The sequence below is a fragment of the Hyperoodon ampullatus genome, assembly GCF_949752795.1.
Source record: "Hyperoodon ampullatus genome assembly, chromosome: 4".
In the NCBI taxonomy this organism is placed as follows: domain Eukaryota; kingdom Metazoa; phylum Chordata; class Mammalia; order Artiodactyla; family Ziphiidae; genus Hyperoodon; species Hyperoodon ampullatus.
The window spans coordinates 99,179,758-99,193,866 of NC_136917.1; the positions used below are offsets into that span (position 1 = coordinate 99,179,758).

At 43.9% G+C, this 14,109-nt stretch overlaps 1 protein-coding gene across 4 annotated transcripts in view; it reads left to right on the forward strand.

Moving 5' to 3' along the window:
• Positions 1-4,225: 4,225 nt before the first annotated feature.
• Positions 4,226-14,109, forward strand: part of MCTP1 (multiple C2 and transmembrane domain containing 1) — a gene marked incomplete at both ends in the record, with an annotated part of 539,514 nt that continues 529,630 nt past the window's right edge. For all 4 annotated transcript variants that reach the window (XM_079702735.1, XM_079702743.1, XM_079702744.1 and 1 more), the window contains one exon: positions 4,226-4,945. In XM_079702735.1, coding sequence (XP_079558861.1) covers positions 4,226-4,945 — 720 coding nt within the window. The remainder of the gene's footprint in view (positions 4,946-14,109) is intronic.

The following is a 14,109-nucleotide window of genomic DNA, read 5'->3' on the forward strand; positions in this document are numbered from 1 at the left end:
TGCCTCTTTTGAGGCCTCTTTCAATTATTTTATTCTATTTATTTATGCATGCATTTAAAATTAAATAAGTTCTGTGGCTTTGGAACCTTGTAGACTTGGGATCTGCTAATTACTCAGTGAGTGACTTTGTAAGATCACTTAACATGCCTCATACTTGGTTCCTTCATCTATAAAATGGGGTTGCTGTGAAGATTACATATGGTAAAGGATGCAAACCATTTAGCATTATGCTTGAGCACCCCACATCCAAACTATGGCTAGGTGTCTCAGTTCTATCTTCAAAACATTGTGTATCTAGAATTTCACCACTTTAACCACTTTTCACCTACCACCTCTGTCAAAGCCACCATTGTCCCTTATGTATATATTTATAGTGATGGCCCTACCTAAGGTCTGTTCCCACCCATCCCCTTCCTGCACTTTATTGTCAACCTAGGGGCCAGAGTGAGTCTTTTATTTTATTTTATTTTATTTTATTTTGCGGTACACGGGCCTCTCACTGCTGTGGCCTCTCCTGTTGCGGAGCACAGGCTCTGGACGTGCAGGCTCAGCGGCCATGGCTCATGGGACCAGCCGCTCTGTGGCATGTGGGATCTTCCCGGACCGGGGCACGAACCCGTGTCCCCTGCATCGGCAGGCGGACTCTCAACCACTGCACCACCAGGGAAGCCCCACAACTTGTAATTTTATGTACAGACTATTCCAAGTTTCACAAGGCACACGTCTTTTAAAATGAAAGTTGGATCACAGAGAAACTCTACTCAAGTTCCCCAGTGACTTCCCATCCCAACCAAGCCCAAAGTCCTCACTGTTGACCACAGAGTCCTCCGTGATCTGGCTCTTAGCCGTCTCTCAACAGCTTCTCCTCCCACTCCCCTCTTGCTCTCTGTTCCAGCTATTTTGTCTTTCTTGCTCTTCCTCAAGCTGAGCATGTCCCTGTCTCAGCCTCTTTGCACTTAACGCTCCCTTTTCCTGGAAAAATTTGCCCTTAGATTCACCACTTGGTACCCTCCCTCACTGCCTTGAGTTCCTACTCAAATATGACCTTATCTGTCACCTTCCCAGCCTCTTGTATATCAATGTGTGATGCATATATTAATTTCATATTCATTCAAGCAATAGATGCTCTATAAATATTTAAGATGCTTAGTAAATTGTCATGAAGGAATAGCTAACCTTTACTGAAGTCTAGCTACGTGCCCTGAATTTTGCTTTCCTTTGCAGGTTGCAATCTATCTTCTTGGTGTATTCTGTCACCTGTTAGAGATCTTAGCTCAGATGATGTCTCCAACAAATCTTCCTCGATCAGTCAAGCCAGAAGTGATTCTTCACTCTTCTGTATTCCCTTAGTGATCACTTGGTACCATTCACTGTCCCCTGGTGTTGTAGTTTTTTTTATAAGTATCTTTTCTTAAATATAAAAAGACATTTGATGGCAAGGACCATATCTAGTGTAATTTTATGTAATGCACAATTTTAGGGCAGCCTCTCAATTTATAATCCACTTCAGATATTTAGGAGAAGTTACATATGCTCTCACCAGTTCTATAAATGAATTCACATTGATGGATAAGTGTTATTTGGGATTGTAGATTTCAGAATCCAAAATCTCAGAGTTAGTTTGTCCAAGGCAAAATTACGTAGAAGAGAAAAATGAAAACATAAAGCTACAGAAGTCCATTAAATGTCTCATTAAAGACTATATGAACATAAGGTTGAATTGTGTAGAGTTATCTCCATGGGTCCATGGCTCCTTGTGAATAAATCTGACGAACGACATATTTATAAAGAGTTTTGGTAAGAAACAATGATCATTTCTTCTCCATTTGCTATAGTAATCGTTTATCTCTTTACTTATCTTCTCTGTGCTTTCATTTATGACATCCTAGAAAAACTAGTAACAAAATATTTTTCCTATGCTGCAGAGAAGACTTCTGGATGTAAGTTTCTTTTCTGGGCTATCAGAGTAGCTCTATATTGAGGTAATTTTTAATGGTTGTGGTATTTTCAGTGTGACTCTCTAGTGTGGAAAAGCCTCGGGCACTGAGTGAAGTCCTTTTTCACTTAATCCTTAAAACAGCCCTGTGAGGTAGGTATTAGTGAGTCATATCACATCACCCTCATGCTTAAAGACCCTCCAAATGGCTCCCCATTTCATTTACAGGAGACCCAAGCTCTTACTATAGCTATAGGAGCCATACCACAAGGACCCTGCTCACTTCTTCCCTTCCATCTCTTTCCAACTCTACCCACCTTTCTCCACATTATTTGGAGTGTGGTTCCGTCTGTCCTTGAACATGCCCAGGAAGCTGCTTCCTGCCTTGGGGCCTTTGTACCTGCTGTTCCTTCTGCCTGGAATGCTGTCATCAGATCCTTCAATGGCTGTTTTGTCCTCATTAAGTCTCAACTTAAATTTTAGCTTCTCAGAGAGACTCTCCCATACACATAATGTTAAAAAAAAAAACCCAAAACACCTTCTGTATGGGGTTGTCAGATTTAGCAAATAAAAATACAAAACAGTCAGTAAAATCTGAATTTCAGATAAACAAGAAAGAGTATTTTGGTACGTCTTGTGCAATGTTTGGGACATACATATACTCAAACATTATTCATTCCTTGTTTATTTGAAACTCAAATTTAACTGTCTGAAACTGAAACTCAAATTGGCTGTCCTGCAATCTATCTGGCAACCCCACCTCCACAGCTGCTCTGTGTGATCTCCTGTTTTATTTTCTCCGTGGGACATTTCACCATTAGAAATTCTGGTTGATTCTCCCACTGGAACATGGGCTCCATGAGGGTGGGGCCCTCTCTGCCTTGCTCACAGCTGCATCCTCAGAGCCTATCATATGGCCCGACACATAGTAGGTGCTCAATAAATATTTGTTATAAAGGAAAAATAGAAGAATAAAAAGCTTAAAGAGGTTGGTAACATATCCAGGGCATACCGCCAGCTGGATGAGATTGGAATTAGACAATACAGTGCCAAAGCTCTTCTGTTTTCCACATTTTGGGGTGTGGAAGGCAGTGGAGTTGAGAAGGGGCATTGTGTCACCTGCCATTCAAGAGGCTCTCTGTAGAATCACAAGACCCTGGGAGCAGTAGATTTCGGGAGAAACGAAGTCTGAATGAGCCTTTCCCATTTGCTTTGCACGTAACCAACCAAAGGAAAATGCACTTGAGTGAAAAGAACAAGGTACTCTGCATTTGGAACGGGGTCAGAGGCAGTGCGCATCCTCCACGTCTTCGGACACGGTCAACTCCCTGCAACTTGAGGGCTGGCTTTATTGTTAGACTCCGGAAACCTCTAGACCCAGATCACAAGAGAAACTAACAGCACAAGCAAAGAGTGGGGAGGGGCGGATCAGGATGAAGTCAAGACAGAAGAAATCGAACTCTGGTCTTGGGCCCAGGCCGGGCAGCGGGGCGGGGGCAGCGGCGTTCAGCCTCAGAACTCGGTCAGCTTCACCTCTTGGTGTGGACACTGGGTGCTTCGCAGGACCCACTGAAGGCGCATAATCTCCACTCGAGCTCACTTCGTCGGACCTAGGATGATTGCCGGAGAGCGAGTCTAGCGGCCGGCCCAGAGCTAGCTGCGTGGGTAACTGTGGCCGGATCCTGGGGAGCAGCCTAGCTCTGGTCCCTAACCAGCTCCACCCGGCTCTCGCCTGCGCGTTCTCCCACCCAGGAGCTGGAGGATGGTCCCGGGGCGCGCCGAGTGTCTTCAGCCCGATCCTCCCTGTTGTGTGAGTCGCACGCGCGCCCAGTTCTGAGGCAGCCATCCCCGCCGCCGCTGACAGGTGCTGCCCGGAGGGCGTCGGGTGCGGTCCCAGGCGCAGCTGGAAACGCACGCCCGGTGCGTGTAGCGTCCGAGCCCGGAGCCAGAGAGGAGACGGGGCCAGGGCGCGGCCTGGGGGACTCCAGTGGACTGGAGCCGCGGAGCGCGGAGCTAGAAACTTTGCGGCGGCCGAGATTTGGCTACAGCGCCAGCCCACCCCCGCGGGTGCGGGAGGAAGAGGCCGCGCCGGAGTCCCGCGGCAGGAGAGCCTCGGCGGCGGCGGCGGCGTCTTTCCCCCGCGCTGGCCTGAAGCCGCCGGTCACTCCCGGCTTCTGCTGCTGCGTCCGCCGTCGTCGCCGCCACCGCGGGGCTCCGGGAGGAGGCTCAGCCGGAGCGGGCGGAGAAGAAGGAGGAGGAGAAGGGGAGCGGAGGAGCAGGGGGCGGAGGATGGAGCCCCCGGCTGCCGCGGCGGGCTCGCCCGAGCCAGCGGCGGCGTCCCCTTCCTTCCAGGCCCGGCTCTGGAAGAACCTGCAGCTAGGGGTGGGCAAGAGCAAGTGCGGCTGGGGCGGGCGCGCGGGGGTCCCCGAGCGCCGCACTGCGGACACCCCGTCGCCCTCCCCGCCACCTCCGGGGAGTAGGCGGGACGCACTGGCCGGCTTGGGTGGCGCGGGCAGCAGGTGGAGCGGCTTCAAGAAACGGAAGCAAGTGCTGGACCGCGTCTTCTCCTCCTCCCAGCCCAACCTGTGCTGCTCCTCGCCGGAGCATCTCGAGCCCGGGGGTACGGGCAGAGCGGAGCAGGGGTCCACGCTGCGCCGCCGGATCCGCGAGCATTTGCTTCCCGCGGGAAGGGGGCCGGTGGCAGCCGCCGGAGCAGCTGGAGTGACGCCTCCTGGCGGACGCTCTCCGGACTCAGCTCGCTCTTCGTCCTCTGCCTCATCCTCCCTGTCCTCCTCACCCCAGCCGCCCCCGAGGGGGGACCGCGCCCGAGATGAGGGTGCACGGCGTCGGGGCACCGCGGCGCACTTGTGCCATCAGAAGAGTTCCTCCCTGCCGGGCACTGCCTGCTTGGAGCAGCTGCTGGAGCCGCCGCCGCCTCGAGCTGAGCCAGCACGGAGCCCAGCAGAGCCGCGAACCGCGGAGAAGAGCGAGGAGCGCGGCAGCAGCCGGGTGAGTGACAGGTGGGCGCGGCCCGAGCCTAGGTGCGCGGGGCCACGCCTCCAGCTGTGGGCGATCGAGACCCCCGGGAGTTGCTGGCGGGGTAGGGGTGCTACCAAGTTCAAGCAGTGGAAAGAAAACGTCCCGCTCCTGCTTAGTAGAGTTCTGACTTGCGCTCTGACTTTACTTTTGACAGAAATAATACCTACTGCTAGAAGCTGTTTGAGTAGCTTTCCCAGTTGCCGATGAAAGTGGAAGTATTAATTGTAGCCAAATAGGAGAGGAATAAAGTTAGACACAAAATGGGTACTTTTTGGAGATCTCCTAAAAGGACTGTCCTGCTAAGTCTCATCTTGTCAAAAGAAAAACAAGCAAACCCAACAACTTGTAGGGAAAATTAGAAATGCGAGGAGGTCAATTAATGGCAAACGTGAGGTCATGTCTTGGGGAAACCCTTTAGGCAGAAGTCTGTTCATCTTCCAGCCCTCCCTTCTCAAAACTTTCTGCTGCTAGTGGATCGCTGCTTAACAAGTAGACAGCGTGAGTGTCGCTTCCGAGTTAAACCGATGTTCCTATGGCCTTTTTTGTTTTGATAGTCATCTGAAGTAGTTGCGTTTAAATTATTCTGCTGTAGACGTGATGTTGACTCTGGTCAGGCAAGAGTCAAGTAAAAATGTACCTGTAAGATCTGTAAAGCGTTCCACTGAGCGGCAGCTTTTACTCCTTCGGTTTTGTAGAGGCGATGCTCTCCTTTTGTAAATTTTTATCAAATCGTGTTAATGCTAGCAAATATTTTGAAAGTTCCATTCTGCCAGAGACCTAAAGAACTCTTTTCTGCCAATACATCTTACTTTGTTTAAATTCTAATTATTTTGACTCTGATTAATTGTTAGGTTAATGACATATACATTAAAACTTTAATTAGATTTAAAAAAAGTTGGGTCACAAAAACCATGAGGCCATGCGTTGAAGGGTAAGATATGGGAATAGATGGGATTTCAGTTGAAAATGTTCATAGTTTATTGGCTAATTTATTAGTGTTATTTCAGAAAGTAAACCAGAATACTAGTATGTTTTGTTGTTTAATAAACACAATTGCTTGCAGTAACCTGATGTTACTAATGCTCTAGAAAACACCTGATGGTTTAGAAAAAGGTTACAGTTATTCTCAGGAGAGTAGGCAGAAATAATACTGACAAAAAGCCTAAATAAACCTATCTTTCCTTTTATCTTGAAAGAGAATTGACTAGAACTCCTGTTTCTGGTCCCAAAATGAGGTAAAAAGTGGTTTTAAAAAGATTCTTTAAATTCAGTGTAGATGAATACTATATATTTTAAAAATATTTATATTTGAGTGTGTACATAATCCTAATGTATAAGAATTTTAGAGCTGGGGTACTTGTTTACATTTGTTTTTATTAACTTTTATGATCAAGAATGATAAAAAATAAAAACTGAATTATTTTGGAAGGCAGATATATTGCTGCAAATGTTAACTTACTAAATTACTTTGCAGTTCACTGAACCAACATATTTTCACAGTGAACGCAGAGAATTCAGAATTAATCTTTATATTCATTTTTACCCAAATGTTTTCAGACACTATCAATCTTTATTTGGAAAACTGCTATGTAAATAGAAATTTTGTTTGCAAAAGACCAAAAAACCTCTTTTGAGAGGATACTAAACAAACGTTATTTTGTGTGCCTTCACTATATGTTGGGCACTTCCATGATTTAATCCTCATAGCTGCCCTACATGATAGAAGTTCTTGTTGCTATTTTATGCATTAGGAAATCAATGCTCAGAGAAATTAAATAATCTTTCCAAGGTCACATGGTTAATATATGACAGAGTTTTTGTCATTCTCCACAATGTTTTTCCATCGCTACAGCTACGTTTGACAACTTTTAGAACTTATTATGTCTCTGAGATAACTTCAGTCCTATTGATTAATACTTGCAAGTTTACATACATTCTGGATTCCTAGAATCAGTTCTGTGATGGATTAGCTGAATTAATTTGTTCTTTGTTCTCTGTAATGCATTGTTGCATATCTTTTATATCACATTTACAAATGACATTATTTGATCATACCGTCTGTAGTTCTAAAGAAGCTTTTCATTATAAAGAACCAGCATTTCAATGAAGTCATAGGAGGAATACAAAAGCTAAAATATCTTTCCACGAGTAGGTGAAAAGTGGAGTGTAGGCAGGAAAATAAGCCCTGAGGCTTTATTGTTGATTCCCTGCATCTGCTGATCAGGAAGCCTTGTGCCCTGAGAAGTGGACAGTTTTCTCCATTACGAGTCACAAATCCAGTTTTCAGCAGCACTCTGTCACTAATGCACAAGAGAGGATTCCTCAGTCCTCTAAATGCCTCTTTGCCCAACTCAAGGAGTCTGGCTCACCTCTCTGAATGGAGAGAAGAAAGAAATGGAGTTGGAATCTGGAACTGGAAGAGGACTCTCTAAGGTGCCCAGGAGTAGGTGTAACTCGACAGCACCCTTCCAAGCTTCCTGCACGTCTCAGAGATCTTTCCTTGCTCTCCTAACACCTCATTGCTGAAGATACTTGGGCATGGGGAGGAAGCTCGTAGCACATGCAGATTTCAGTTTTATTCACAGTTCATAAGCACAGATGGGAACACATAAAAAGAAAAGATGCTAAAAACATTAAATCCATCTTGAGATCGCCTAGATAAAAAGCACTTTCTCTCAAGGAAGAAAGAAAATTCGTTGCAACATAAGGCAAATTGCTCACATATTCTCTTGTTCTCTGCTTGATTCTGGTATCAGCCATGTTCTCCAACACACTCCCCACTTCTCCACTGCCCAGCCGAGCACAAGGACACAACAACATATGTGCACATACACTGACACTGAGTGGAGATATTAAGCAAAAACAAAAAAGTCATTTTGGACTGCTAGGGAAAGAGATTAGGAAGTCACTGATGTATAATAATTACAACTAAACAAACCATTCTACCTCCTATGCCCCTGTCAGCCCTCTTGCTATTATGTTTTCTTTAGCCAAATATACCTTTGAACGACAGTTTAACAGACTTAATAATGCCTTGCTGTTGGGGCATGTGCATTATTAAAATGTTCTGCTCTGAAAAAAAAAAAACCCTTTCTTCCCACTGATTCTAGTTCACGTGCTGGGCCATATTGTCATACCAGATGCATTTCATTTTCTGCAATGCAGTTGGGAAAGATGCATTCTCAATTTGTGTGCATATCAAAACTGTGCCAATTTTATGTATTCTGTCTCGATGAGTTACTAAAATTATACTTTGCTAGAATCAGAAATTCCATTAAGATAAAGAGTTAGGAATGAATATGTTGCATTTTTTAAGTGTTTTAACGAAAGTGTGTAGTGTTTATGAAGTTAAACCTTTGTTGTTTTTTTTTCAAATTCATTTTGTTAAAATTGCTGTCATCGAGGAGTAAAAATGATTTTGAAAAAAAGTGGATAAAATATTCAGGGTATTATAGGAATATCCGTTCATTGGGATAAAATTCCTAAAACACATATGAAAGCCCCAACAAAAAGTAGAAGATATTTTCTAAGATTAATTCTAGACATGAAGTAAATATTGCTTTATTAATTATCTGATCTTTTAAAGAAAGCCTGTATTTTCAAAAACTATTAAAAATGTGATTTGGGTAATTTTTGCTATTTATTTTTCAGGTGTCTTTAATCTTACTTCAAAGAACCTAACTTAGTCTTGGGGGAAGGCACAAGTTTTAAAAAAATTCCTAATGTAAATAATTAAAACCACTAAAAATCCCCCAGTAATCTAAAAAATAAGCTTCTAAAAGGAGTTGTTAGTAGCTTTTTCAAAGCTTTTGCAAGTGAGAGAGTGAGGGTGAGATCTTAGAACATTTTGGAGCAGCGTGTAAAGTTTGATGTGTGATTGCATTCTTGAGAAATATTGGGACATCAGGTGTTTCCAGAGAAAGGGCATAAACAGAGTGATAGGTTTACTTTGGAGTGGAATTGTTTTCTGTAACCTTTAATTACTATCAGGTGTATCTGGTGGCTCTGAGTAGAGCTATGGATCTTGTATAAATGCAACTGTTACGAGGTAGATGTTTGAAATTGGCTTGAAACCTGTCTCAGTAGGCACTAGCAATTGTGTGCTGTTATTTTTGAAAGGTATATTAAAGTTTTGCCACTGCCACCATTACAAACAAGTGGGTGTTGAAAACAATTAACAGGGGCTTTGATGGTCCTTTTCATTGAAGATGTAAATTATTTTCCTTGCAGTGGTGGCAAAAGTAGCCTAAAATTAACCCAGGCAGTACTGGTGACATCACAGCTTCACACAGTAATGAAAAAATCTTATATAACTTTTGGAAAATATGTGCACATTATCATGAGAATGTGAATACATACTTGGAGGAATAAAATAAATTTAACAGATTCATAAAGAAAATGGGACAAATATTCCCCTTTTGTTTCTGTTGCCCCATTGTTTGGAAATATGGGATGATTTCACAAGATTAAAGGTTAATAATATGTCTTTGGCACCACAAGGAAACATGTAGTATGATTTCTGTGCTCATAAGGATTATCAAAACGTTTGCCAACTCTAGATTGATGAAGAGTAAAAAGTATGTGTAGATAATATTATAAGCATTGACAAAATCTGCAGATTCAGAAGTTAGGGTAATGCATTTTTTAGTTAAATCATCGTTACTTACAGTATCATAGCAGACCTCTATTTTAGATAAGCAGAAATTAAATTTTTGAAATCTGAAACTTTTTTGCTTTGAATTTTTTATTTTGCTGGAAAACTTACTAAAAACTATATATTTCCCTGCCTCAACAAACCAAGCATCCTAAATAAAACCTTTTCTTGATATCTGAGGGCTATTTTTGTGAATACTGGCTTTTGGGGGGGGGGTTATGTGAATGAAACAGACATTGTCTTAACTTTCTTTAGCTAAGCTTGCTTGTTCTCATAAAATTACAGTATAATGCATACCTATTTATGATAAGCTTATCTTCCTATAAAGTTAATTATGCAAAGGTGTGAGGCACTCTTCCTCAAGCCCTTTTTTTCACTTGCCAAATAATCTTTACTGTCTTTATTTGTGAATTTTGATTTGTCGCTACCATTGAAAGTATCATTTTTTCCCCTGCATGGTGAACTTTATGTGCTATTTTGATTTCTTTTTCATTGTCAACCTTTTCTTCTAATTTACATTGCTTTTTATAAATCACATGTGGAAAGTGATTACTATACCTCAACAATTCAAGATTGTATGCAAATATATTTCCCCCTCCAACGTATACCAGTTTCTTATCATTAGAAAGTTTTTTCAGCAGAATAGCAGGCCACAATTTCCCCAGTGTCCCAAGTACTCCTATTTAATATTAGTCTGAGTGCAAGCAACATGAAAACTGCATTTTCAATATAATGAGATTTTAAAGTCCTGCATACTACCTTCTTGAGAGAACACTTTTCCTATGAAATCTATTTGAGATATTTTATGTCAGCCTTATTTCCCATGCTCTTGGGCCCTAGCCAATCTGGAAAAATATGACACATGATAGGCAAATGGGACTCTGGACATTTTAGAATCAATGCATCCTCTTAATCCCATGGGTTTTATTTAGAGAGGCTCCTTCAGTATTAGCAATCTCACTGTATTTTGCACTGCTAGAGTAGAATTTGGCAAGCCTTAGTACAATGGACCTATTTAATCAGCATTGTAAACTGGATCGGGGAAGACTACTCAATAAATGGTTGCTGAATGAACAAAGGGATGAATGGATGGGCTGGAGCTGTTCAGAGATAAGTTCTCTTGGAAAAGTTTCAAAATCACTTTATGGTCGTGTAATGATGTTCTTGCCTTCTTGTTTCCAAGTCCTTTTATGCCTGGCAAATGTATTTGACATTCCCCTCTTCTCCCAGTTGCTGGCATGGCTTTCCTTTAATTCTGGTTCATGTCTGAGGGCATAAAGGGAGGATATGACCACCATATTGTGCTCATGTGGGGGATGGAGGAGTGATTTCTGCTTCCGAGGTCTCTGGCTCAAGGATGCATTTCTTGTTGCTGGTCTCCGATTCCAGGTATCTGTTTTGCACCCACGTTTCCTTGTCTGGCCTATGAGATCGTACCCCGACACCTGGATCACCAACACCTGTTGACATATCCTCACTCATGATCTCTGAGTCTTGAACTCTCCTTGGATCTTAGCTCAAGATACTTTCCTGCCTGCTTCCTTGCACTTCTCCTCAAACTCATTTACTTTAACTAGATTAAAATCCCAATCTCGGGCTTCCCTGGTGGCGCAGTGGTTGAGAGTCCGCCTGCCGATGCAGGGGACACGGGTTCGTGCCCCGGTCTGGGAGGATCCCACATGCCGCAGAGTGGCTGGGCCTGTGAGCCATGGCCACTGAGCCTGCGCGTCCGGAACCTGTGCTCCGCAAGGGGAGGGCCACAACAATGAGAGGCCCGCATACCGCAAAAAAAAAAAAAAAAAAAAAAAAAAAATCCCAATCTCAATCAAGAATCCTGCCCTTACTAGCCTGACTCATTCTGTTGCCAAGTGTGTGAACTGGGGTTCAGATGGTTGGTCGGTTGCTTTTCATAGTGACTACCTGTCTAATGCTATTTTTAGAACACCAAAGACTCCTCCAGAAGATCTGCATTGCCTGTCAACTGCATTTGCCTATACAGGGCGTTTCTTCCCTCGGAGGACTGGCCCAGAGCTGTTCATTGTCTCTGTGTCCCTACTTCCTCTTCTCCTATTTTCAAACTCTCACCATGCCTACTCTTGGACATCATCACCCTTTTCCTTAGTCCTGCTTGCTTTCTCTTCCTCCTTAATATCGTCTCTCTTTCTGATTGCAGGACGATTTTTGTAACTAACCATTAAGCATCTGGAGCTGGGCTGTCCCATATGGCAGAGCCACTTGGCTACTGAGCACTGGAAAAGTGGCTAGTTCAAGTTGAGACGGGTGGAAAGCATAAAGCGCACACCACATTTTGAAGCCTTAGCTCAAAGAAGAGGAAGTAAAATATCTTATTACTAATTTTTTATGTTGCTTGTGTGTTGAAATAGTATTGTGGGTATATTGGATTAAGTAAAATATATTATTAAAGTTAATTTCACCCGCTCCTTTTCATTTAAAAAGGTGGCTGCTAGAACATTTTAAATTATATATGTGACACATTTTTATTTCTGTTGGCCAGCACTGATCTAGAGCAGGTGTTCACACTCCATTACCCACAGGGGCCATCAAAATAAAGAAAATGAGCAAAGGTTTGATGGGGCCCGTGGTGAGCGAGGAAGCCGGTGCCGCATTCGAGGGGCAGCTGCTTCTCAACTCCAGCTGATTATTATCATGCGGTGAAAGCAGTGCTGCCAGAGTTTCTAGATTCTTTAACAGAAGCCAAAAAAATCCAGATTTTTGTGTGAAGTCTCCAGAATCTTGAATTTTTGACAAATAATTGATTTTTAGAAAAACGCAACACAGACCAAATAAAATATATCTCTGGCTGACTTTAGCTATCAGCTTGAACTTCTGACTCAGAGAGCTCATGTTTGATTTCTCCTCTCCCCTCCCAGTGCTAGATGAATGTTATCTGGACGTAGTAGGTGTCAGTACATTTCACAAAATAACAGCATCAGGAGTGGTGGGATGGAAGACGGAATGCAGCGGGTTGGAGGGTGCGTGGAAAGATGAGGTGGGGACAGAGAGAGTGGCCAAGCAGTTTGGCTCTCCACAAGGGATAAAGGAAAGTGGTGATGAGAACACGAGAACCATGCTGGGATGGGATCATGGGCAGGTTTTTTTTTTTTTTTTTTTTTTTAACATCTTTACTGGAGTATAATTGCTTTACAATGGTGTGTTAGTTTCTGCTCTATCATACCGTATGCTGACACATATGTATGGAATTTGGTTTTGTTTTTAATGGATATCACCTGAGTGGGTTGATGAGTCAGCACTTGTGGAGAGGGAGAGGTTGAAGTTAAAGGAGAACGGAGGTTAATTGGTGGATGAAGGCTTTAAGGACTCAGGTGGGGGTGGGTCCCAGAGACCAGAGGAGTGGTAGCGTCAGTGGAAGAAGGATCCTCTCGCTTGCAGATGGAAGGGACGGTGCGGGTGTGGATGCAGGTAAGGAGTAGGCTGGGGGGCAGCAATCTGAGGGTGTTGCCACCCGATGGCCTCTGCCTTGTTTTGAAGTGTGCTTAGGATTTGGACACAGGGATATGGAGGAAAGAATATTGCCATTGGCACAGAGGCGAACAAATGCCCTGTGTATTCAAGAAATGGGGTGTTATTAGTGGGACTGAAGCCTAGGGTGTGGGGTGGGGTAGAGGGAAATGAAGGTGCAACTGAAGGTCTGGGATCTCTGGGGCCTGAGGAGTGTATCTAGGGAGGCAGAGGGACTCCTGGAGGCATTTGAGCAGGGGAGACAGGGGTACGTGAGCCTTGGAAGGGTGAAGTTGGCAGCAGGGCCAGGCGACCACTCGGAGGCCAAGGCAGTCCCGTGAGAGCCTGATGCTGGGCAGGTGACTGACCTTGGGGATGGGGAGGTGGAAAGATTTATAAGACCAGGGATGTAGCTGAACCTTCAGGAAAAGGGAGAGTGAAAGGAATAAATCAGAGCACATGTCCCCCTTTACTTATGTTTTAGATTTTTCCTGGTTCTGTTCACAAATGCTTGTACTGAAAAGTATTTTCCTTTGGGAGGGAGAGGGAAGGTTAAGGTTTTTTTTTTTTTTTTCTGGTACACGGGCCTCTCACTGTTGTGGCCTCTCCCGTTGCGGAGCACAGGCTGCGGACACGCAGGCTAAGCAGCCATGGCTCACGGGCCCAGCCGCTCCGCGGCATGTGGGACCTTCCCGGACCGGGGCACGAACCCGCGTCCCCTGCATCGGCAGGCAGACTCTCAACCACTGCGCCACCAGGGAAGCCCCAAAGGTTGTTTTGAATTTGCATTTGTGTAAAATGGTTGAAGGTGCCAGGCTCTTGAGTGTCAAATTGTCACCTATTTACTGTAATAGCTCAGATTCTTTTTTAAAAACTTATTTTATTGAAGTATAGTTGATTTACAATGCTGTGTTAATTTCTGCTGTATAGCAAACTGATTCAGTTATACATATATATTCTTCTTCATATTCTTTTCCATTATGGTTTATCACAGGATACT